This window comes from Caenorhabditis elegans, chromosome IV (genome assembly GCF_000002985.6).
Source record: "Caenorhabditis elegans chromosome IV".
NCBI classification, from domain to species: Eukaryota; Metazoa; Nematoda; class Chromadorea; order Rhabditida; family Rhabditidae; genus Caenorhabditis; species Caenorhabditis elegans.
This window is the reverse complement of record NC_003282.8, coordinates 2,999,294-3,023,378: the sequence shown is the minus strand read 5'-3', so window position 1 is coordinate 3,023,378 and position 24,085 is coordinate 2,999,294. Positions and strand designations below refer to the sequence as shown.

The window sequence follows — 24,085 nt, the reverse complement described above, 5'->3', positions numbered from 1 at the left end:
AGAAAAACAGAAGATCATATCTGAAAAACCACAAAAATATTGCCAAGCAGTGAAGTTTTTTTATTTGAAAAAGAGAACATAGTTTTTGGAAATAAAGCATGGGTAGCAGGGAGAAACTGAAAATAAAACGACATTTAAGAATTGAAGTGACTAGAGAATATGATCTACGGAGTTTTGAGGGGCGAAAAAAATAAAGAATAACATTAAAGAGGAAGGTAGGACAAGAGCCACCAGAATGTGGAAGTTTAAGCTTAGGCTCAGGCTTCGGTTTAGGTTTATGCTTGGGCTCAGGCTTTGGTTTAGGCTTATGCTTAGGCTTAGGCTTAGACTCCGGCTTTGGCGTAGGCTTAAGCTTGGGCTTACAGCCCAAGCTTTGGCGTAGGATTAGGCTTAGGTTTATAACGTTTTTTTCATTTTTGAAAGGGTTCCCGTTGGCCGATCAAAGCGAAATTTTACACAGAGTCGTATAGGCCACCAAGAAGCTTAAGTCTGAAGTTTCAAATTGATTCCATCAAAACTCGCCGAGTTATGGAGCTTAAGGTGTTTTCAAAATGCCCCTCAACTATTTTTTAAATTTTAAAGTTTGGCGTTCAGGCTTAGGCTTAGGCTTAAGCTAAGGACTAGGCTTTTCACTTGTTTCAGAACAAGTAAGATGTTGCAGAACAAGTAATTCTGCAAAATCAGTTGTTTATGACTTTTATTAAATTTCAGAAATTTTTTGGATTGAAAAACTGCAAAAATTGGAAAAAACCTTGGAGATTTTTTGGTAATTTCTAGTTTTGTTACCCAAAAATTAACAGATTTCGTCTAAAGCCAAAAGTTTTCACAGAATATTAAAAGTTTTTAGAGATAAAAAATTGTGAATAACTTTTGATTAAAGCTCATCGCAAGTTTTTTTAACGCGTTGATCTAAAAAAAATTTGAAAAATTTGAAAAATTTCAAATTCAAAAAATTGACATTTTTGATTTTTTTGATAAAATTTTTCCCCAGGATTTTTTGTTCGAAACAAAAAAAAAGCTTACAGAATTCACCGTTACTTCAAAAATCATCAAAACTAGGCCGAAACCCTGCCTCTGAAGCTATTTTATAGACCTTAGGTGGCTAACTAGTAGATTATCAATTTCACATCAAAACTGGTGGCTCTTGACAACAATTCCAAATTCTACACTCTACTTCGATCCTCAATTTTTAACTTTTCTGCCAGCTCTGGTGACTGAGCAGTTACCCCTGCATCTGCTCTCAGTGGTACTCCAGCGGGATTATTAAATAATTGAGTGTACATTGATAACTGAGCCAGCTGCTGATATGCCACGTATTGCTGCATCATTGGGTTCAGAAATGAAGCTATTGGATTAAGAGGTACTTTAATATTTCGAATTTCTTCTTTTGGAGTTGGTGGAGTTGAAATGGATGATGTTGAAGGTGATAAGGAGCATGGTTGAGCACTACGGAGTTGTTGGAGGTATTCGACAGCCATTTCGAGAATATCAGCTTTTTCCCATTTGGAATGTTGGATGGAATTCTGAAATAGAATTGATACATCATTAATTAATAAGAATAAAAAATGGAATACCCAAAAGAAGCCCAAATAGAGGCGGAGGCTATTATTGATTTTTTTACAACTTGCCAATTGCACGTTATTCGCGAATTCTCATCTCTCGCGCTACTTAAAAAATGTTATTTTTCTCATTCAAACCTGCCTACGGAATAAAACGTTTCTACTAATTTTACACTACTAAGTATATAAGAGCTGTGCAACCGGACATCCGGTCGTCCGGTTTTAGAAAAAAACCACTTTTTAGAACTTTGAAAATTTTCCGAGGGGTATGTTGTTTTCACGGCGGCGGACAATTTCCGAGTTTGGCCAGTCATTATAAAATTCTATGATGAAGTATAGCGAGTGGCCAAACTCGGAAATTGTCCGCCGCCGTGAAAACAACATACCCCTCGGAAAATTTTCAAAGTTCTAAAAAGTGGCTTTTTTTTCTAAAACCGGCCGTCCGGTTGCACAGCCCTAGTTGTAATTGTTCGTATTTAATTATTCCAAATTTTTGAATCTGAAGCAGTTGTGGGCGGCAATTGCCGTTCGGGAAATTTTTTTGCTGACAAATTTTGCAAATCACTAAATTGCCGATTTGCCGATTTGCCAGAAATTTAGATTTTTGGCAAACTGCCGATTTGCCGTTTTCCGAACACCAATTTGCCGGAAATTTTTAGAGGGATTTTTTATAAGACGGAAACACTTAAAACTGTGCCCTTTTGAAATTTTTCCCGTTTTCTTTAGATATTTTTATAGAATTGCCTACTTTTAAAAATAGATGTACATAACAAGATTCACAGGATGCGTACAATTTTGCCGATTAAAATTGAAATTCTGAAATTTCCAAGAAAAAGGTGCAAAACTACAATTTGGCGAAAATTTTCAGCAATTGCCGTTTCTCCGGAAAATTCGGCAAGTTTCCGGCTTGCCGGAAATTTACATTTCCGCCAATTTGCCGGTTTGCCGATTTGCTGGAAATTTTCAATTCCGGCAATTTGGCAATTTGTTAGGTATCAATTTGCCGCAAGTGTTTAGAGAAATTTTTATAAGGCGGAAAAACTTAAAACTGTGCCGTTTTTAAATTTTTTCCCGTTTTCTTCAGATATTTTAATAGAATTTGCTTATCTTTTCAAAATAAATGTAGGAACATTCATATGATGCGTACAACTTTGCCGATTAAAATTGAAATTCTGAAATTTCCAAGAAAAAGGTGCAAAACTACAATTTGCCGAAATTTTTCAGCAATTGCCGTTTTTCCGGCAAATTCGGCAATTCGGCAAATTGGTGGTTTGCCGATTTCCCAGAAATTTTCATTTTCGGTAAATTGCCGGTTCCTCGGAAATTTTCATTTTCGGCAAATTGCCGGTTTGCCAAATTCCCAGAAATTTTCATTTTCGGCACATTGCCGGTTTACCGGAACTTTTCAGTTCCGGCAACTTGGATATAAAATTTGCCGGAAAATTTTAGAGGGATTTTTTATAAGACGGAAACACTTAAAACTGTGCCTTTTTGAAATATTTTTCCCATTTTCTTTTATAGAATTGCCTACTTTTTAAAATAGATGTAACAAGATTCACAGGATGCGTACAATTTTGCCGATTAAAATTGAAATTCTGAAATTTCCAAAAAGAAGTGCAAAACCACAATTTGGCGAAAATTTTTAATTCCGGCAACTTGCCGAGGCCCCTGATCTGAAGCAATGCTAAAAAAGTTCACTTTTTTAAAAACTTGACAATTTACCAAAATTTCGTCTTAAAATTTTAAAAATTTGAAAATCTCCATTATCAATTTTATAAACTTGTTTTTTCGGAGGTATAAATAATTGAGAAAAATCGATACCTTATGCTCATCTTGAATCAAAATTTGTTTTAGTTGTGACAGTGACTTGTTTATTCGAGCTCTCCGTTTCTTCTCCATTAGAGGTTTGTTTTTCTGAAAATGTTGAAAATTAAATTAAGCCGATTTTCAAAATTATGGACAGCTGTGAAATTACAAAAGTTTGAATAATTACAGAAAAAAACCAACTCACAATCTTCTTGCATCTGGAGATTCCACCATCGGATTCAATTTCAGTATCGGAGCACAGGAATGACGTCATTTCTGTAATAATTGTAATAATATTAGTAACGTCAAAAAAAAAGTATTAGATACAGTGAATGAATATAAAAAAGAGCAAAAATAGAATCACCAAATAAGTTATTGAACAGTAAAACTATGTAATTGGTAGTTTTTCTGACTTTATGTTATTCAGCTCTTTTAATTTTCAAATTTAATTTCCAACTATTTTAATTAACTAGGCTCATACAACTGCCTGCCTAGAAAGCTTTGATGGTGGCCTAGTTGACGGCCTAGCTTAGGATTAGGCTTTATCTTAGGCTTGGACTTAGGCTTAGGTTTGGGCTGAGAAAGAGAGGAAAAGAGAAAAAGAAATCCCAGAAAATTCAAAAATTCAAAAAAGGAAAATAGAACGAAAAATGAGACACTCCAAACAGGGCTTAGGCTTAAGCTTAGGTTTAGGCTGAAGCTTAGACTAAGCCGTAGGCTTAGGCGGAGGACTATGCTTTTCACCTTTTTTGAGCAAGTTAGATTTCTGCAGAATCGCGTTTTTTTTACTTTTATTATCTTGATTAGGCTTAGGTTTAGGCTTACTTTTAGTTTAGGCTTGGGCTTAGGCTTAGGATTAGGCTTAAGCTTAGGCTGAACCCCTGAAATAATTCAGAAAAACAAAAAAACTGACATTCTCCAAAGTCCGCCCATGAAAACTGCTCGAAAAAAGCAACAAGTCCAAAGAATAGCCTAAGCCCAAGGCCTAGTAGCCCTAGTTGACAACTGTTTGGCTTGATCTGAGTATGCCTCGTAGGCGCGTAGGCAGGCGTTTTGTGAATGCACGGCAAAATTTGAGTATCATAGGTATTATAGGGCAAATCTTGTAAATGAAGAAACCCAATAAAACTTAAAGTTTCTGTTGTCAATCAAATTTGAAATTTATATTTCGAAAGAGGAAAAAGTGGGGGTAAAGACACGCGACGCGGCACGATTGGTGAGAAAGACTTGTTTCAATGAAGAATTGAGAAACTACAGTACTCCTCCAAGATCTTATCGATTCTCTTTCTCTACCGAACTTATGAAAAAGGACGGTTGACATGAAACTTTGGAGGGAAAAATCGATAGAGAGAAGCATTTGAATCAGGAGGTGGGCGGCAAATATTTTTGTTTTTTTGCCGGTTTGCCAATTTGCCGGAATTTTTCAGAGGGATTTTATATAAGACGGAAACACTGGAACCTGTGCCTTTTTGAAATTTTTTCCCGTTTTCCGTAGATATTTTCATGGAATTCGCTTACTTTACAAAATAGATGCAGGAACATTCATAGGATGCGTACAATTTTGTCGATTAAAATTAAAGTTCTAAAATTTCCAAAAAAATGCGCAAAGTCGCAATTTGCCGAAAATTTCCGGCAAATTCAGCAAATCGGCAATTTTCCGGCTTGCCGATTTGCCGGACAATCATAATTCCGGCAATTTGCCAATTTGCCGATTTGCCGTAAACGTATACATATATATATATATATACCATACAGTGCATTTTTTCCACTTCTACGACTTTAAAGGGGGGCGCATTTACGCGCGATGGTCACACCATTGGTCTCGCCACGCACCCCAAAAATCAGTGGGTGGTGCGAGGCGTGTCGAGACCATCGCGCGTAAATGCGCCCCCCCCCCTTTAAAGTGGAAAAAAATGCACTGTATTTAAATATTTTGTCTAAAATTAAAAATTTAACGGCTTTATTTTGTGGTGTTTTTTTTTTCAAAAAAATGGGTCTACATCTCTCTGAGTTTTGCCAACCTTTTATAAAATTACAATTCAAAAAATCAAACCACATGAGGTGTATAAGTTTGCATAGATATACTATAGAACTAATAAAACTGGTGATAACCAAGAAAATACTGATTAAGTTCCAAGTACTAGAGATTACAAAAAACCACAAAAAAAAACGTTCCACTAGGTAGTTTTGATTAAAATTATACACATTCAAAAATGTGATTTGTTGTTCATTTTTTGGGTGGTAAAAAAAAAGTTCTTAGGACTAATAAAATACCGAAAATACCGGGACCTTTTTTCGATTTTTTTTTCGATTTTTTTTTTAAATTTCAGCTTTTAGAAGTTAAGTTGATTTCAAATTAAAATAGTTCTATATCCGATTTTTCTGTGTTAAAAGTGAACCAATACATATATTGAAATTTTGAAATTTTCAAAACTAGATGAGAAAGCAGTGCGGAAATTTGAAAAAAAATTATTAAAACCCTTTTGAAAAATTATAGATGCTTCAAAATTTTCAGTCAAAGTTTTGGTAAACTGCTAAATTTTCCAAAAAAAGGTGGAATATTTGAGTAATTTTCAGAATTGCTTTAGGTTTTAATTTCTAGAATGTTTCAACTAAAGCCCAATTAAAGGTGGTGTAGTCGAGTTTTTATTGTTTCATGAAACTCAAAATTGTTTTAAAACACCGAATTTCATAATAAAACTTCTTGAAAACTGCTCAAAAAAAAGATATGCCGGCTCAAAAAATGACCTAAAATTAGTTAAATTTTATTTGGAATTTGACCAGTGGCTGGAAACTAACTTTTTTTATATCACCTTCTAATTTTGGTATTACAAGTTAAAACTAGACGGTGATTTAAAGAAAATTAGTTTCCAGTTCCAGCCACTGGTCAAATTCCAAATTTTAACTAATTTTAGGTCATTTTTTGAGCTCCTATAACTTTTTTTTTTGAGAAGTTTCAAGAAGTTTCATTAGGAAATTCGGTGTTTTCAGACAATTTTGAGTCTGATAGAGCAAAAATTTCGACTATACCACCTTTAAAATATAAAATTCAAAGAAAAAAGGTTGATTTTAAAAATACTAAATTTAAATACATACGTGAAAACTAATTATTTTTCCATTTTGATTGCAAGTTCTAAAAATTAAAATTTTTTGAAAACATCAAAAAATCGTTTGCTCAAACAAAAATGCACATATGTATATGTATATAAAATATTAAAACACCTTGCTCGCGGAGCCAAAGTTTTTGGAAAAATTAAAAAAAAACAGTATGAATTTCAAAAACATATGACACCATGAAAATAATACCTCAATGCAATACAACAAAAAAAAGCGTATACATCAAAATTCAGGTACCGTACCCTCCTGAAGACCACCCAAGACGTATAAGGGCGGGCACTGCGGGAGGTCTTCCAAAAAGGAGACGGGTGGCGCCAAAAGGAATACGATCGATTAGTGTCATCAGTCAGTGGGTATAGGACACATTCCGGATATCAAATGAGATTCAATTTGTCAATTTTACCAAAGAGTATTTATGTATCTACATGGTTATGCTTGATTTTGAAGGTGCACAGTTGAGTTTTGTGGGTCAATTTAGTGGGTCTTCCAATTTTAGGGTAGAACTTGAAAATTTCCCCATTGGCGATAGTATTCTGAAAAGTGTTTCTGAAATTGAATAGAGGCTATTCGAATGGCAATTTTGAGAAATTTCAATTTTGATATCTGAGACCGGAAAATTTAGAAAATTATGCAATTTTTTTATTCGTGGCGAGAGCCATCCATATAAAACCGTGTATCTTTAAGCTTTGAAACTCCATCATAAAAAAAAACATTTTTTAAAATAATTACTGTATTTTCTCTATTAGTCTTGCATGCAAGACTAATTTTTAATCAACCCGTAGGGGTGCAAGACTAATAGAGACTGCAAGACCATTAGAGGCTGCAAGACTAATTTTCGAAGATCCAATAGCTTTGTAAAATTGACCATTAAACGTCGAAAATTTGACTTGAAACAGTCTAAATCGTACAAAATACATGCTTTTCTATTGTTTTATCAATTATTTGAACACTTTAAAATTTAATTTATCTAAAAATGGCGAAATTGGTGAAGTTTTCACAAAATACTGCTGGTCTGGCAAAAATAGGTGTGCAATACTATTACCGTATTTCCTCTATTTGTCTTGCATGCAATACTAATAGAGGCTGCAAGACTAATTTTCGATTGGTCTTTAGGGGTGCAAGACTAATAGAGGCTGCAAGACTAATAGAGGAAATACGGTAAGCAAATCTGATATATTTTGTACTGCCAATAAAAATATGCTAAAAGTATCGGAAAGTACTTAAACATCCGATGCACAAAATTAGAAGATTACTAAATAGGCTCCGTCCACATCTTGGCCTTGTGCACTGAGAGCTGTTCATACCTTTAAAATTGCTCCAAGAGTGATTTTTGTAGACTATCAATTTCAATAATTCTGGATTTTTTTTGTTGCAATTTTTAATTTTTTCTGAAAATAAAATTCGAAAATTTTTGTTACAACATAGATGTAAGTTTTAACAAAATTCGCAAAAAAAACAACCGCTAAAATGTTTACTCAAGTCTGTAAAAAACCAATTTGAAAAAACTTTCACGGAGCTAAAAATTTGTGTACTCGTAAAATTGCTGGAAAAATAATTTTTGCAGATTTTTTTCCGTTTTACAAGAGTTCTAAAAACTTTTTGGAATTTTTTAAATATGAAAAACGTGCAAAAAAACCGCTTTTGGAGCAATTTTAACGAGCTTCGAATTTAGTGAAAAATGCACAAAGTGCTTTAAATCCGTTCAGGGGTAGCCAAACATGCTGGAAAATTTTCAGAAATTGTTATATTTTGTGATTTTATCAAACTTCACAACCATTATGAAAGTGAAAAGAGAAAAGAGAAAACTGATCAAAACTTCCGTTGCCAGGGGCTGAGTTTCTCCGGTTGAATTTTCTAGATAATCTACTCTTTGTGTTTTGATGACATATCAATGATTAATGCATGTTTTTACATGGAACTCCATGCAAAAAAAATTCGTTACTACTCCAAAAGCGATAAATCAGGAAAACGACGATAAAATTGGACAAGAGACAACCCGAGCGGGAGCGCAACTTGTCATCTCCCCCGGGAAATAGTGTTAGGGGATTAGAGACGCAGAGATAGTTGACACGAGTTGAGGTGAACACGTAAATCAAGATAAAATTAAGAGAAGGGGAGACGACAAGAAGGTGTGGATGATTGCCATAAAAGGTCATACAAATTGTTTTGGGACATACGGGGGGGGGAACGCCACGTATTCGAGAGATTGTGTTCGGTGATAGATGGAACGGCGGGGAGCGGTTGGAGAGGTGTACAACAAATTGCTGAGAAATTGAGGGGAAATTTGTTTAAACTGACTATTATGGAGTGATTTATTGTTTTGCGCGCAACAAAGCTCCGCAGCTTCCATTATTCGGTATATTGGGACTGTATTCTGTCATTTAGAGCAAATTTTTTGACTCCACTCCACCTTTAAAACAAAATCTTTGAGGTTATGAGTATTTGCAAAGTTTAATAAAAAAAAAGTCTTTATTGAGTTCCAGAAAACATGATATATAATGAAAAATCGTTAGAAACGTTGGGAACATTTTTTAAAGTTCCAAAAAATAATAGTGTACAATATATTTTCAGACTCTTTCAGAGTAATTACAATTTATCAAAAAAAAAGAAGTTATTTTTCATTCCAAGTCATCCAAATCTCTCATGTCCATATGTTGAATTGGTGCCGATTTTCTTCGATTTGAGACAGCTGAGGCTTCTTTTCGAGATTCTGAAACACTTTCCCCTGGTTGACTCAAGTTTCTGGAGAGCACTGGAGCAGAAGAACTGTGCTCTTTCATGGACGGCTTCTTTTTCGGACGTCTTCTCAGCGACACTGAAGAACTGGGCTCTCCATTCCCATTCCGATGATTCAGACCACATGCCAGTGAGAACTTTCTCCGTTGCATTTTCTTTGCTCTCTGTTTACGGATGTACTCCTGAATCTGGAATATCAATTTTGACAGGAACGTCTCGTGTTTCATAATTACCTTGTATTTCACGATTGGCGACATTTTTTCGATCCATTCGTTGTTTCGCTCGATTTGTGCTTTTTTGAGAGCTTCTAGCTGAAAATCGAAAGAGATAAGCTTGAGCCTAAACCTAGTCCTAAGCCTAAGCCTAAGCCTTAACCTAAGCCTAAGCCTTAACCTAAGCCTAAAAGCGATCCATTCGTTGTCTCGCTCGATTTGCGCTTTTTTCAGTGCTTCTAGCTGAAAATCGAAATAAATAAGCTTGAGCCTAAGCCTATGCCCAAGCCTAAGCCCAAGCCTAAGCCTAAACCTAAGCCTGAGCCTAAACCTAGTCCTAAGCCTAAGCCTAACCCTAAACCTGAACCTTAGCCTAGGCCTAAACCTAAACCTAAGAGCGATCCATTCGTTGTTTCGCTCGATTTGTGCTTTTTACAGTGCTTCTAGCTGAAAATGGAAATAAAGAAGCTTGAGCCTAAGCCTAAACCTGAGCCTAAGCCTAAGACTAAGCCTTAGCCTAAGCCTAAGAGCGATCCAATCGTTTTTTCGCTCGTTTTGTGCTTTTTTCAGTGCTCCTAGCTGAAAATCGAAATAAATAAGCTTGAGTCTAAGCCTAGTCTTGAACCTAAACTTAGGCATAGGACTAAGCCTAAAGCTGAGCCTAAGCCTAAGCCTATGCCTTAGCCTAAGCCTAAAGTTAAGCCTAAATCTCAGCATCCCTACAGTACATCTACAGTAAGCCTACAGTACCCCTACAGTACCACTACAATAGCTCGACATTATTCCCCCACCACTACCAACATAATACCTCTTCAAAAGCTAGAAACCCAAAATTTCCGAAACTACAGTAATCCTACAGTACCTTATACCTCTACAGTATCTCTACCGTTGTAACACCTTCACTCCGACACAAAATCTCCTTGTTTCAATGTCATAGAAAACGAAAAATGCGAAACCAATCAGCGCTAAGCCCCACTCACTTTCAAACCAATCAGCGCCTTTGAACTCTGCAAACTTTTGCTGATTGGTCGAAAAGTGGGCTGAGCGAATCGCTGATTGGTCGCAGTTATAAGTTTAAATATCCGCCGGATTTTTTGTTCTGGCAGAATTTTTTTTTCGCAAAACTCACTTTGTACGGATCCATCGGCTCCTTTTCACCACTCGGCATCTTCTGAGTCACCTCATCCGCTGGTTTTTTCTTTCTTCTGTGCTGCTGCTGCTGCTGCAGCTGTTCCTCGTTGATCATTATGCAATTATGGGGTGCGAATACAAAAAATGCATGGTTTTGGGACAGCGAGGTGGGGTGAGAGAGTTTCGACACGAACCGCTTATCAGCTTATCAGTGACACCTGCTGTCAGCCTGAACATTTTCTTTTTTTTTTTTGAAATTTCAGAACTTCTTATCGGTCATCAGGTGACAGGTGTCAAAAGTGCCACGTCATTCGAAGAATTGCAAAGTTCACGGTTTTTAGGCCATGGCCAAACATCCGATAAGACACGGATTTCTGGCATCCCTAATAAATTGAAATGGAAGAGTTTGCCGAAATAGGCCATTTTGGCTCGGCCATATCTGGGGTAGATTTACGGCGCGTTGCGTGTCGCGTCGCGGCTCGGTTCTAGTTGTAAAACTAAATGTGTTTGTCCGTGTGGAGTACACGGGCGATTGTCAATGGAGCGCGAAAAATTCAATGAGGAAGGCCAGAACCCCGTGACAAGATTTAGCGGCAACTTAATTAGATCTTGCTTTGTTTTCTTTTGTTTTTCACCGATTTTTCCCGTTTTTTTCTTATCAAAACTGATAACTAAATTTTTTTTACATATGGGGTCGGATCCTCGGCCATGATCTAGAAACCGTTTTTTTTCTCGTCCCTCGTTAATAAAAGGTATTTTTAAAGGAGGAGTAGCGCCAATGGGGAAATTGCTTTAAAACATGCCTATGGTACCACAATGACCGAAAATCATGGTGAAAAAATTTTTAAAAAATTTCCTGATTTTATATGATTTTTTGAAAACTGAAAAAATCTCAGTTCTGCCAAATTCCTGTTTGAATTTCCCGCGTATTTGTGCGTATTTGTCCAGTGGAGCGCCCTTGCATCTTTTCAGAAAAAATGATTTTGGAGTGTTTTCTCCATTATTTTTCGAGTTTTGATATTATTTTTTCAAGATTTCAATAATTTTGGATAAATACATTGAAAAAACACTGGGAAAAAACACTCCAAAATCATTTTTTCTGAAAAGATGCAAGTGCGCTCCACTGGACAAATACGCACAAATACGTGGGAAATTCAAATAGGAATTTGGCAAAAACTGAGATTTTTTCAGTTTTCAAAAAATCATATAAAATCTGGGAAATTTTTTAAAAATTTTTCACCATGCTTTTAGGTCATTGGGGTACCATAGGCATCAGGGGTGTGCGGCAAATTCGGCAAATTTGCCGAGCTCGGCAAACGGCAAATTCGGCAAATTCGGCAAATTCGGCAAATTTGCCGCACAACCCTGATAGGCATGTTTTAAAGCAATTTCCCCACTGACGGTGAAGTTCAAGATACATTCAATGTTTTTCCCCCTATAATTGGTACATTTGGGAATATCCGGCTTGTTCCACACCTCATCCTCTTCTCTTGTAGCAATTCAATTTACGTTTGATTTGAGAGAAAGTGATTTATGGGTTTCATGTTTTAGTGCAAAACCGCCGCAAAAGGTACAAATAGTAGGGTTCGGTGCGCCGAGAACCGTCTAAATCGCCGCCATGATTCTCGCCATTTTCGTTCTTCTAATTCTGAATTTATTTGATCCAACGTTGTCGTGCATGGCAACTCAGAATTCTGCTAGTGCTGTGAGTTTTGAGCTTTTTTTTTCGGAGAATTATTAAAATGTTTGAATTTGAAAAAAAATATGCACTGCGCGGAACTTGGAATCAGTGTCAGAGGTTCTAATTTGGGCTTGATCTACGTAGATATACAAAAAATGCGGGAGAAGAGACGCAGAGTTTTCAATTGATTTTGAATGGTTAAGAACGTGCTGACGTCACATTTTCACATTTTTTAGGCATATAATTCCCGCATTTTTTGTAGATCAAGGCGTGATGAGACAGCCTGAGACCACGTGCAGTACAGTTCGTCTGTCCGGAGTTTGTAGTCTATGTAGTCTTTGTAGTGTGCAAATTTTTGGCTTATGAAGGAATATTGGTTTAGGGTCAGTGGGGGGGATATGGTCGGAGTACTGTAGTAGTAGTACTGTAGACGTACTGTAGGGTTACTGTAGGATTACTGTAGTTTGGGATATTGGTTTTAGGCTAGTTACATATATATTTTCTTCCACTACGACTTTAAAGGAGGGCACATTTATTCGAAATGGTCTCGCCACACGCCACTCATTGATTTTTGAGAGTTAATTTGAAAATTTTGCGTAGATCAAAATTAAATATACGAAAAATCACCAGAAACAATTAAAAAAAAACAAGATTAAAGCTTGTGATATAAGCAATTTTTCGCAAAAACTCTTTTAATTTAATGAGTGGCGCGTGGCGAGAACATTTCGCATATTGAAGTCGCGACGAAAATTTATAAAAACTGCTGTCCCGTCGCGGTTTGATCTACAAAAAATGCGGGAATTTTTTCTCCGGAAAAATGTGACGTCATCACACTCTGCGAAATCAGGTGAGAAACCTGCGCCTAACCTCCCGCAATTCTCGTAGATCAAACCAAAATTGGACATTCTGACACAACGCCTACCTACTTCATACTGTCGCGTACATTTTTCTTTCAGACGTTATCATGTGCAAACCCTACTGTAGCGGCTCCAGCTAACGATGATGTTCCAGAAGCGACACTCAGCGTATCTGGAACCACTCTTACTGTAACTTGCCAAGCCGAAGTACAGGGACAGACAGCGGTTGTGGGGGTAATAATTGATATCAGCTCTCACTCGGGGAGTCAGAATGTCTTATTTCGATTTGATCTTCAAAAAATGCGGGGAAGAGAGACGCAGACTTCGGCATCTTATTTCGCCTGGTTAAGAGCGTGCTGACGTCACAATTTTTCTGGAAAAATATTCCCGCATTTGCTGTAGATCAAAATGAAATGAGACAGCCTGACACCACGTGAGTTCTTAAAATAAGTATGACCAAATTTTCAGTACAACGCCGCTCTTAATTCTGGAGAAACCTCTATCCAAATGACATGTTTCGCAGATGGCTGGCAGTATACGAATGCTGCTGGGGATGTTGTGTTAGTTTCTTTCGGAGTGGGGGGATTGAAACGTGAAGAATTTTCAGGACGGTAACGGCTGTTGAATGTTTGGCTGGATAATTGTGCTTCAAAATGTGCGAACAAAGTCGTTATCGAATTAATATTAATAATTATAATAAATGTGTACTTTTTTTAAAATGTTTAAAACCGGTTTTTGTTGAAACCAGCTGTTATTATTTATTTTTTCAACAAAAATCCGAAAAAAATCATATAAAAATGAATTATTCTCTATTTATTTGGTTGAAATTGTGGTCTCAACACGTTGGAAGCATTTAAAAATGCTTAAAAATGGGTCTGCGCCTTTAAACGGGTACTGTAACCCCTTCAGTTGATTTCGTAGCTTTCTTCTTTTTTCATTGGATTTTTAAAGCGAAGAATGATTAAAATAGTTTAAAACATACTTTGAGAGATGCGTCGGAAAAAATAAAGAGTACAAATATTTTTAAAATGTTGAAATTAATGAAAAGTACAATTCTCGTAATCATTGAGAGCGCTGTTTTGCAGATTTAACCTCTATTGCATTCTGAATTTTATGTAACAAAAATAATTTATTTTTAATAAATTTATTTCCCTTTGATAATGATCAATTTTATGAATTTTTCCTTGAAAAATTGCCTTTAAAATCCAAAAAATACGTGCAAATTACGTTTTCGCGTCGAGACCCACGTCAAAAACATAAACGCGCGCCCTTTGGATTACTGTAGGCGACAACTCACAGCCACGTTTCACCCCACTTTTCACAAGCTTTTCCCCCCATCAAATCATTCATTTTCTTCAATTTTTTTGTTGGATTTTGTCTGAAATTAATGGATCCGGATATCAGCTTATCGGATATCTTGCGTGATAACTGGACTCTGCACGAAGAGTGAGTTCAAACGGATTTTCTCCCAAAAAATCTAATTTTTTAATTTATAGTTCGATTTTCAGCCCGATAAACGCCACCATTGCCGAGGAAATTCATCCAGCGATTGGTGTAGAGCGTGGAAATGGAGATTTGGAGCCTGAAAAAGCGATTGAAGATTTGAATAATGTAGTTTTTCCGTGGAAAATCCCCCTAAAAGTCGATTTTTTCCAGTTAGAGCCCATCGAACGGCCAGAGGAACCGTCTTCCAGCTCGTCAGAGCCACTCAGAGGCGAACCGAAAGTTTTTATCAGTCCCCCGTACTTTGATGAATCGAAAAATCCATCTACTTTGCAACAATACAATCATTTTCAGAGTGAGCACCAGAAAATGCTTGAAAAATCGCGAAAAAACAGAAAAATGAGCTCCGTATTGTCTGAAAATGGAAAAATTATTGTGAAAAAGCTAAAATTTTTGGCTAAAATTGTTGATTTTTCACTATTTTTGCTATTTCCCAGGGTTTAACGTGACGCCAGAAGGATCAATTTGTGGATTTTGTGATTTTTTCGCAAATGTACCCCGAAAAATCGCGGAAATTTAAATTTTCCGCCAGCTAGAGTACGATTTTTCTCAAATAATTGAAAAAAATCGATTATTTCTAAACGAAACTTACAGAAAAAATACTTTTTTTGACGCAAAATTCCCTAAAAAGACTCGTTTTTGCAATTTTCTGTGACTTTTTCTTGTAAAATATACGAAAAAAAGTATCGGAATTAGTTGAAAATTATAGTTTTCATCTGCAAATATCACTTTTTACATCAAATTTCACAAAAAAAGCTAAAAAAAACCACACCGCGAGCTTAAAAACACAAAAAAAATCTCATTTTCAGTGAAATTTTAAAGGATTTTAAAGTCAAAAATTACCAATTTTTGAGTTTTTACCTATCAAAACTTCAAAATTTTATAATTTTTAAGCAGTAAATTCATCGATTCTCAAATAAAATATGTTTAAAAATAAATAAATTGACTATTTAACTGTTAAATATGGGAAAAATTTGCGAAAATGGTCCAAAATCAAGCATTTTACATGTAAATCAAGGTTTTTCACGGTTTTTTTTTCACATTCTCTAAGAATTTGGAGCTCCGCGGAGCCAAAAAAAAATGCACACAATTGGCTCCAATCTCTCTTTTCTTTCCCCTATTATTCAAAGTGACAATTAATCAAAAAAAAATTTTGGCATTCAGAACAAAAAAAAACGTATTATTCTCCTTTACTTTTCATTTCATTTTTTCCATTCTTTTCGCCAGCTTTTTCACAATTTTTTTCTTTTTTCAAATTTTTTTTTGTCAGATTATGCTCAAGGATATCTTGTCTCGTCCACCTATCATCAGGTGAGTTTTCGAAAAAAAAAATTGAGATAAAAATCGATAAATTACAGCCGTTCGTCTCGATGATTCGTCAGAAGAAGGCACACACCAGTGAGATTCAGAAAGCTCTCCAGCGCCCGCTCGTGGTAAATAAATGGCAAAAAGGGCTCTCAATTTTTCGAATTTAACCGTCAAAATTTATGAAATTATTGATTTTTTTGACGGAATTTCGACAATTTTTAGTGTTAAAATGTCTCAAAAAAAAAAACGTTTTACACAACTTAAAATCCTCTGTGTCGGTTTACGCAGCTCGTGTACTCCCCGAGGAGGATTTTGATATTTTTTGCAAACGATTTTACACCTCTGAGCTTAATCTTAGACAATTTTCGCTAATTCCTGTCGAATTTTACATTCAAATAGTAGTCAATTTATCTCTTATTTCTAGTATTTTAAGTGAAAACTGGAAATTTTCGAGATAAAATCTTATAAATAAGTGGAAAAATGACGATTTAAATTTTAAATACAAAAAAAAATTCAGCTAAAACGCTTAGAATCTAGAATATTACCCAAAAATAGACAAAATCCTTTGCAAAAAAAAAAATCAAAAATCTCCTTGAGGAGTACACGAACTCCGTACATCGACATGTGCCAGCCGTGTGGATTTTTGAATTCGAGAAACTGAATTTTATAAAATTTTCCCGGATTTCTGTCTTCCCTCATAACTTGAAATGGAAGAGTTTTTGCCGAACTAGACCATTTTGGCTCGGCCATATCTGGGGTAGATTTACGGCGCGTTGCGTGTCGCATCGCGGCTCGGTTTTAGTTGTAAAACTAATAGGTATTTGTCCGTGTGGAGTACACGACACTTTCCCACGCGTTGTCCGGCAGGCAATTGTCAATGGAGCGCGAAAAATTCAACGAGGAAGGCCAGAAGCCAGTGAAAAATTGAAAATTTTTATAAAAAAATTTATAAAATTTTAAAAATTCACGGAATCATCGCCTTCCTCATTGAATTTTTCGCGCTCCATTGACAATCGCCCGCGCCGGACAACGTGTGGGAAAGTGTCGTGTACTCCACGCGGACAAATACCTATTAGTTTTACAACTAAAACCGAGCCGCGACGCGACACGCAACGCGCCGTAAATCTACCCCAGATATGGCCGAGCCAAAATGGCCTAGTTCGGCAAAAACTCTTCCATTTCAATTTATGAGGGAAGCCAGAAATCTGTGATTTTTAAAAAATCAATTATATTCCAGGCGACACCACGAAAACCGTTTAAATATGTGCCGGAATTCAATTTCGGCTACCCCCAGCACCCAAATTTTCAGCAACTCGATTTGAACAACGTGAGCAATATCTGATAGAAAATCTGCCGGTTTACATAAATTTTTAAAAAGTTTCCAGAATGTCACGAGCACTGGAGATGAAGAACGTCGTGGAAAACATGGACATGTGCTAATGTAATTTAATTTATTATTTAAAAAATATATTTAAAAAAAAAACAATTTTTTCAGGAATAAGCCGGAGGGTGGAAGCTACGATAGACCAATTCAGCTTGATGAGAAAGGTAAAAAACTGAAAAAAAAATCTGAAAAATCTTCAATTATAAGTTGAAAATATGGAAAAGTGCTCAAAAATTGTCTGAAAGTTGTAGTTTTTGTAGAGATTGCTCCATTTTTGATATTTTCGGGCTCGGGGGGTGAGCAGAAATTCCCGAAAACGACATTTTTGCTATTTTTTTCCGGTTTTGAAAAGAATTTCCCTAGAGCTTTCTCACTTTTTATGATAATCTTAGGATATTTAATAGAATGAGTTTTATGAATTTTAAATTTTACAGTTAAATTTTCAAAAAATTCGAAAACAAAAAAAAATTTTCGCCAAAAAACCAGGAAAGCGAAAAAAGTAGTGCTTGAAATTGGTTTTTTTGGAAAATTAATAAAACTTTTTGAGCATACTTGTATTTTCCGGCAAATCGGTAAATTGCCGGAGTTAAAATTTCCGGTAAATCGGTAAATTGCCGGAGTTGAAATTTCCGGCAAGTCGGCAAATTGCCGGAATTGAAATTTTCGGCAAATCGACATATTGCCGGAATTGAAATTTCCGGTAAATCGGTAAATTGCCGGAATTGAAAATTTCCGGTAAATCGGTAAATTGCCGGGGTTGAAATTTCCGGCAAGTCGGCAAATTGTCGGAATTGAAAATTTCCGGCAAATCGGCAAATTGCCGGAATTGAAAATTTCCGGCAAATCGGCAAAATGCCGGAATTGAAATTTTCGGCAAATCGGTAAATTGCCGGAATTGAAATTTCTGGCAAATCGGCGAATTGCCGGAGTTGAAATTTCCGGCAAATCGGTAAATTGCCGGAATTGAAATTTCTGGCAAATCGGCAAATTGCCGGAATTGAAATTTTCGGCAAATCGGCAAAATGCCGGAGTTGAAATTTCCGGCAAATCGGTAAATTGCCGGAATTGAAATTTCTGGCAAATCGGCAAATTGCCGGAGTTGAAATTTCCGGCAAATCGGTAAATTGCCGGAATTGAAATTTTCGGCAAATCGACATAGTGCCGGAATTGAAATTTTCGGCAAATCGGCATACTGCCGGAATTGAAATTTTCGGCACATTGCCAGAATTAAAATTTCCGGCAAATCGGCAATTTGCCAGAAATAAAAATTTCGGCAAATCGGCAAACCGGCAATTTGTCGAAAAACATTTAAAATTTGCCGAACGGCAATTGCTGAAAAAGAGTGTAAATTTTCGAATTTCATGATTTTTTTCCGTTTTTTTTCGATCACTTTTTCCCGGTAAAAGCGAAAAATCGCCAGCTCTCCCGCCAATCCCTGAACGTTCTGGTGAATGTTTAGCATACAAATCTGTCAATAGACTGCGTTATGTATATGCAAATCGCCGCCGAAAGCCTTGTTGCTTTTGTTAACGAGCACATCCTGGTCGTAGAAGCCCCCAAAGAGTTGGCATGGAGACGACGAGAGAGAGGCAGAGCAGCTCAAAGCAGAACTCTGGCTCATTAAGAGTGCAGCAGGGTATTAGGAGCAAGTAGAGAGAGAGAAGCTGGGTGGAGTTGGAATTCGATGAAAAAGAAATGGAGGAAAAAAAAAGAAATAGAAAAAAATATGTATCGAATGAAAAATTCAGTCAGAAAAGAGAAAAAAAAATTGTACACGAAATGTGAGCTCTTGAGTGCTCAATAAAATGAGACTTGAAGCAAACAAGAAGCGTTTTGGCTCGCCAGTTTTGCTCATTTTTTCTTCTTTTTTTTGTGTGTGTGTGTGTGTGCTCCACTCTTTTCTTCGATCGACGGCCTGCTCACCCCTCCACTTTTTCACTGTGCTGCTCCGGGCTCTCAAAACTGAAGTTTTTATTGAAAAAACACGTTTTTTAATGGTGTGTCTGGAGTCGTGTCTTTTGGATCAATAGGCCATCAAAATTTTGATATTAGCTTCGTTTTGAAGGAAAAATCGAAAAAAAAGAGCATTTTCTGTGAAAATCACAAATTTTCGATTTTTTCATTAGTTTCTGACTGGACATGTTGAATTATTGCATCGAAAAGGATGCGAAATTTTGTGATTTCGGCGTCAAAAATACGGTACCTGGTCTCGACACGACAATTTTTGTTAAACACAAACGAATGTGCGCCTTTAAAGAGTACCGTAACTTCAAACTTTCGTTACTGCGGAATTTTTTAAAAAATCGATGAAAATACCGCAACAACGAAAGTTCGAAATTACAGTACTCTTTAAAGGCGCACGCCTGAGACCAGATATCGTATTTTTAGCGTCAAAATCACGTAATTTTGCGGTTTTTTTTCAAATTCCAGCGTTTCCAGTCAAAATCTAAAAAATTCTACAAAAAAGTTTCAGTTTTTAGACAAAATGCAACTTTAAGCCAGTTTTGATTTAAAAAATGACGTTATTTTTAAATAAATCAACTATTTTCCTAGTTTTATAATACGGAAACACAAAATTCTGAAAATGCGTACTACACAACAATTTGACGCGCAAAATATCTCGGAGCGAAAACTACAGTAATCCTGTTTAAATGACTACTGTAGCGCTGTTGTGTCGATTTACGGGCTCGATTTTAGAATAATTTAAAATTGAAATTGGCCCGTAAACCGACACAACAGCGCTACATAGTCATTTAAACATGATTACTGTGGTTTTCGCTATGATGAGATATTTTGCGCGTCGAATATGTTGTGCGGAACGCAATCTCAGAATTTTGTGTTCCCGTAATATAATAAAACTAGGAAAATATTTGATTTATTTGAAAAAAAACGTCATTTTTTTAAATCAAAACTGGCTGAAAACTGGCTTGCATTTTGTCTAAAAACTACAACTTTTTTGTAGAATTGTTTGTAGTACGTTTTTTTATTCTAAAAATATCTTTTTGTCACCGAAAAACCAATTTCGACCAAATAAAAAAAAACAAGCGAAAAAAAGAAAAGCAAGCACCAAAGTCTGTGCCATTAGTCAGTTTTATGGCCGTATAAAATCCAGTTTTCTTTCTTTTTCATTTTCCATTTTTCTCCCCCACTCTTCCACTCAATCTCATTTTCATCTCGGATTTCGACGTTTTCACAATTTTTTCGCCAAAAATTTAGCCGAAAAACTTATTGAAATCAGGAGAAAAAAGTGAAAAAAGCGAAAGCAAAAAATCTCAAAAAAGTAGGTTGGGAGTAAAAAAAAAACGACGCAAAAAAGCTTTCGTTTTTGTCTTTTTTTCCTTGTAACCAGCCTTCTTCTTTCGCTGACTTTTCTCACACACAACGAATTATTTTTTTCTGCAGTAACATCTTCGACGAGTGCTGCTTTTTCTACATCTACCTACGGATCGAATGGTTGTTTCAATTTTCAAACTGAATTCGAAGAAAATGCTGATGATGGGCATGATGCTGAGCACTGCTTCATCAAGGTAATATCTCGAAATCCGAGAAGAAATTTTGCTATAAATTGCGCCAAATAGCCCAAAAAAACGGAAAAATTAGAGCAATTTAAAACAAAAAAAATTAGAATTTGTTTTCACTTTTTTTGAAGTATTATATATTATTATATTATAAAATGGTACAAAAGATATTTTTTACACTTCTGATACTTCAAAAATGGTACAAAATTCGTGAATTTCCGTCTCCGCGGCGTAATATCCCAAATTAAATTTTCTTAATATTGACCAATTTTTATAGCTTTTTCTGTGTTATAGCTTAATGTTTGTGTGCCCATTTGTAACAATTTTTAGATCAAGGTAATATCTTGAAATCCGCGGATAATTTTTGCTATAAGTTGCTCCAATAGCACTGAAAAACGAGAAAAATTGGTCAAATTTGTTGCCAACAAAATCCGAAAAAGCTGTTTTGGCGATATTTTACCTCGGAGACGCAAGTTCTCGAATGTTCAGCAGTTTTTATAGCGAAAAAAAAGTCGAAAAATACAGAAAATATGTATTTTTTACAATCTGTGATAATATACAGTTTTGTATTTTTTGACAGCACCTGAATAACCCACGGTATAAAAATGATTATTATCGCGTTTGAATATTCACAAAATCATGTTTGTATCTAGTTTTAAAAAAACCCTGAAAATCTGCTGAAAATTCCAGACTTTTCGTTTCCAAAGTAAAATATCCCGATTTTTTCTCTATTTTTTCTCTATTTTTTGTGTTGCTAAAATCATAATTTTATTTCATGAGAATCTTGTAGAACGACGAACGACAGAGCCATCAAGACGAGATAGTACCGAACGCCGGAGACGCAGACATTTTGGATGATGGCAAAGAGACGGAGAAGAAGAAGACGAAGCTGATGGAAAACGGAGAGACCGAAGAAGTTGCGGAGCTGGATGAGAAAAATGAAGATGATGACGAGATTGCCGTTATAGACGAGGTGAGAGAGAGAGAGAGACACTGCAACTTTTTCCTCACGAGGGACGAGGAAAAGTGGTTTCTAGGCCATGGCCGAGGGGCCGACAAGTTTCAGCGGCCATTTATCTTGCTTTGTTTTCCGCCTGTTTTCTTTTGTTTTTCATCGATTTTTTCCGTTTTTTCTTATTAAAACTGATAAATAAATACTTTTTGCAGATGCTAAAACAATTTCCAAGTAAAAAAAAATTATGTATTCAGTGGGCAAGCAGCGGTGAAAGTGGGCAATGTAAAATGATGGATTACGGGAATACAAAACCTAAACTTTTTCTGAAACATGATACATATGATGCTTAGATGCTGAAATTACCTGATTTTCATAACGAGACCGCTGAAAAAGTTTTGAGGTTTTCAAAATTCAACTTTTTGTGCAAAAATCTCTACTTTTTCACCAAAAAAGTTGAATTTTGAAAACCTCAAAACTTTTTCAGCGGTCTCGTTATGAAAATCAGGTAGTCTCAGCATTTCAGCATCATATGTATCATGTTTCAGAAAAAGTTTAGGTTTTGTATTCCCGTAATCCATCATATTGCATTGACCACTTTCACCGCTGCTTGGCCACTAAATACATGATTTTTTACTTGGAAATTGTTTTAGCATCTGCAAAAAATATTTATTTATCAGTTTTATTAAGAAAAAACGAAAAAAAATCGATGAAAAACGAAAGAAAACAGGCGGAAAACAAAGCAAGATAAATGGCCGCTGAAACTTGTCGGCCCCTCGGCCATGGCCTAGAAACCACTTTTCCTCGTCCCTCGTGAGGAAAAAGTTGCAGTGTGGAGAAGAAGAAAACACCTTGCAGATGGAATTCGACGCCGCTCCTGCCCCTGTGGTTGATGATAAAGACGGCACGGATGCATCGTCATCGGCTGGTACAAAACGTCCGAAGACTCAATTAGAGGAGCTTCTTCAGCAACCGCTCAAAAAAATTGTCTATCAAGGTTTATTTTTTCACCGCCGCGAAAATTGCAGAATTTTGAGATTAATTTGTAGAAAAAAAACAAAAAAAAAACGTTGAAACTGTCCAAAAAATTCTCAAAAAAACTTCATTTTTTTCCAACTTTTTATGGCGAAAATTAGTAAAATTTGAGATAATTTGAAGCGAATTTCCCGTTTTCTTCCAATTTTTTAGAAGAATTTTTTGGAATTTTCACTCGATTTTACACAGCTTTGAATAAATTTCCAAAATGCGGAGAAAATCTGATTTTTTTGTGAATTATCTTAAAAAACTGTCAAAAATTCAATAAATATCAGAATTGGCGAATTTCTGACAATTTTCTAGAATTTTTGGATAATTTCAGAATAAGAACTATTTTTAGAACATTTTTTTTGGCATGAAGCCAAAAATTTAAATTGAAGTTTCAAAAATTTGAGGAAAATTGTACAAAGATTTTTTTCTTCGATTTTTCAAGGATATCACAGTCAAAAATTGAGAATTCTGTGCGATTTGTCGAATTTGTCGCTATTTTTGAATGAAATTCGTGAAAATTTTCTTTTTTTTTCCAGTTTTCCAATATTTTTAGAGAAAAAAAATAGTATGAAGACAAAAAAATTCGCAGTTGCAAAATTTGAACGACACTAAAAAATCGAATTTTTTGCAAAGTCGTCGTAGCTTTTCACGAATTTTCACGAATTTTTTCGAGGTTTTTCGTTCAAATCCTTGAAAAAATTCGTGAAAATTCGTGAAAAGCTACGACGACTTTGTAAAAAATTCGATTTTTCAGGATAAAAATCTCTTAAAATTAAAAAACCACTGCCTTTACCCCATTATCAAAAAAATAATTTAGTTTCAAGGTCTCTTTAATATGTTTCCAAATATTGTTTACCAGCCGTGGACCGCACCTCCGGCGCGACCCCCGACTTCTGGAGCTGAAAAACAATTTTTCTGAAACTACCGTAACCCTACAGTATTCCTACCGTACCACTATTGTACCACTACAGTACCCCGACTATATCCCTACACTAACCCCAACTCACTATCCCCACAGAAGCCAAAACTTCACAGACTACAAAGACTACATAGACTACAAACTATGGACACACAGAATAAGCGCTTTATATATAGTAAATGATATGATATTTACTCGAATCTTCTCGATTCATATCGATGCACACCAGCTGCAATTCTCAGTGAGAATTTCGACAACTCGTCGTCGTGTTTCTTCTGCCGTCTTTGTTTATTTACAAATGTTGTTTCGTCCGTCCGTGTGTCCCCTCCATCCATCCATCCATCTGTCATCATCATCATATATATATATATATTCC

The 24,085-nt window shown here is 35.8% G+C and overlaps 4 protein-coding genes and 3 non-coding genes across 11 annotated transcripts; 4 read left to right on the top strand and 3 right to left on the bottom strand.

Annotated features, from left to right (window-relative positions):
- Positions 1 to 74: 74 nt before the first annotated feature.
- On the bottom strand, positions 75 to 3,641 carry lin-22 (Helix-loop-helix protein lin-22). Its single transcript, NM_067880.6, has 3 exons — positions 3,571 to 3,641; positions 3,381 to 3,473; positions 75 to 1,523 (listed from the first exon to the last, which is right to left on the bottom strand). The coding sequence occupies exons 1-3, from the start codon at positions 3,637 to 3,639 to the stop codon at positions 1,164 to 1,166; spliced, it is 522 nt and encodes a 173-aa protein (NP_500281.1). The 5' UTR covers positions 3,640 to 3,641; the 3' UTR covers positions 75 to 1,163.
- Positions 3,642 to 8,437: 4,796 nt separating this feature from the next.
- Y54G2A.67 lies at positions 8,438 to 8,705 on the top strand. The gene has a single exon (NR_053015.1). It is a non-coding gene; the product is annotated as an Unclassified non-coding RNA Y54G2A.67 (non-coding RNA).
- A 233-nt stretch (positions 8,706 to 8,938) lies between these two features.
- Positions 8,939 to 10,771, bottom strand: vrp-1 (Vitellogenin Regulating Protein). 2 transcript variants are annotated; one of them, NM_067879.6, is made up of 3 exons: positions 10,560 to 10,687; positions 9,452 to 9,529; positions 8,939 to 9,406 (listed from the first exon to the last, which is right to left on the bottom strand). In NM_067879.6, exons 1-3 carry the CDS (start codon positions 10,674 to 10,676, stop codon positions 9,101 to 9,103), a joined length of 501 nt encoding a protein of 166 aa, NP_500280.1. In that variant the 5' UTR covers positions 10,677 to 10,687; the 3' UTR covers positions 8,939 to 9,100. The 2 variants fall into 2 exon arrangements, with proteins under 2 accessions (NP_500280.1, NP_001122816.1); NM_001129344.5 differs by having other exon boundaries at positions 8,941 to 9,400; positions 10,560 to 10,771.
- Positions 10,772 to 10,957: 186 nt separating this feature from the next.
- Y54G2A.28 (C6 domain-containing protein) lies at positions 10,958 to 13,918 on the top strand (the record flags this gene model as incomplete). 3 transcript variants are annotated; one of them, NM_067878.5, is made up of 4 exons in its annotated part: positions 10,958 to 11,005; positions 13,199 to 13,333; positions 13,568 to 13,659; positions 13,707 to 13,793. In NM_067878.5, the coding sequence occupies 4 exons, from the start codon at positions 10,958 to 10,960 to the stop codon at positions 13,738 to 13,740; spliced, it is 309 nt and encodes a 102-aa protein (NP_500279.4). The 3 variants fall into 3 exon arrangements, with proteins under 3 accessions (NP_500279.4, NP_001294260.1, NP_001368200.1); NM_001307331.2 differs by lacking the exon at positions 10,958 to 11,005 and adding an exon at positions 12,111 to 12,266 and having other exon boundaries at positions 13,707 to 13,918; NM_001380123.1 differs by lacking the exons at positions 10,958 to 11,005; positions 13,199 to 13,333 and having other exon boundaries at positions 13,607 to 13,659; positions 13,707 to 13,740.
- Positions 13,919 to 14,486: 568 nt separating this feature from the next.
- Positions 14,487 to 22,838, top strand: Y54G2A.73 (uncharacterized protein; the record flags this gene model as incomplete). Of its 2 annotated transcripts, NM_001307337.1 has the most annotated exons (11): positions 14,487 to 14,545; positions 14,608 to 14,710; positions 14,756 to 14,897; positions 15,873 to 15,913; positions 15,961 to 16,035; positions 17,148 to 17,237; positions 17,296 to 17,351; positions 17,406 to 17,458; positions 20,697 to 20,821; positions 21,603 to 21,785; positions 22,623 to 22,838. In NM_001307337.1, 11 exons carry the CDS (start codon positions 14,487 to 14,489, stop codon positions 22,836 to 22,838), a joined length of 1,143 nt encoding a protein of 380 aa, NP_001294266.1. The 2 variants fall into 2 exon arrangements, with proteins under 2 accessions (NP_001294266.1, NP_001368203.1); NM_001380122.1 differs by lacking the exons at positions 14,487 to 14,545; positions 14,608 to 14,710; positions 14,756 to 14,897; ... (4 more) ...; positions 17,406 to 17,458; positions 20,697 to 20,821 and having other exon boundaries at positions 21,705 to 21,785.
- Y54G2A.61 lies at positions 19,056 to 19,164 on the bottom strand. Its single transcript, NR_053013.1, has one exon. It is a non-coding gene; the product is annotated as an Unclassified non-coding RNA Y54G2A.61 (non-coding RNA).
- Positions 19,056 to 19,164, top strand: Y54G2A.63. The gene has a single exon (NR_053014.1). It is a non-coding gene; the product is annotated as an Unclassified non-coding RNA Y54G2A.63 (non-coding RNA).
- Positions 22,839 to 24,085: the final 1,247 nt, after the last annotated feature.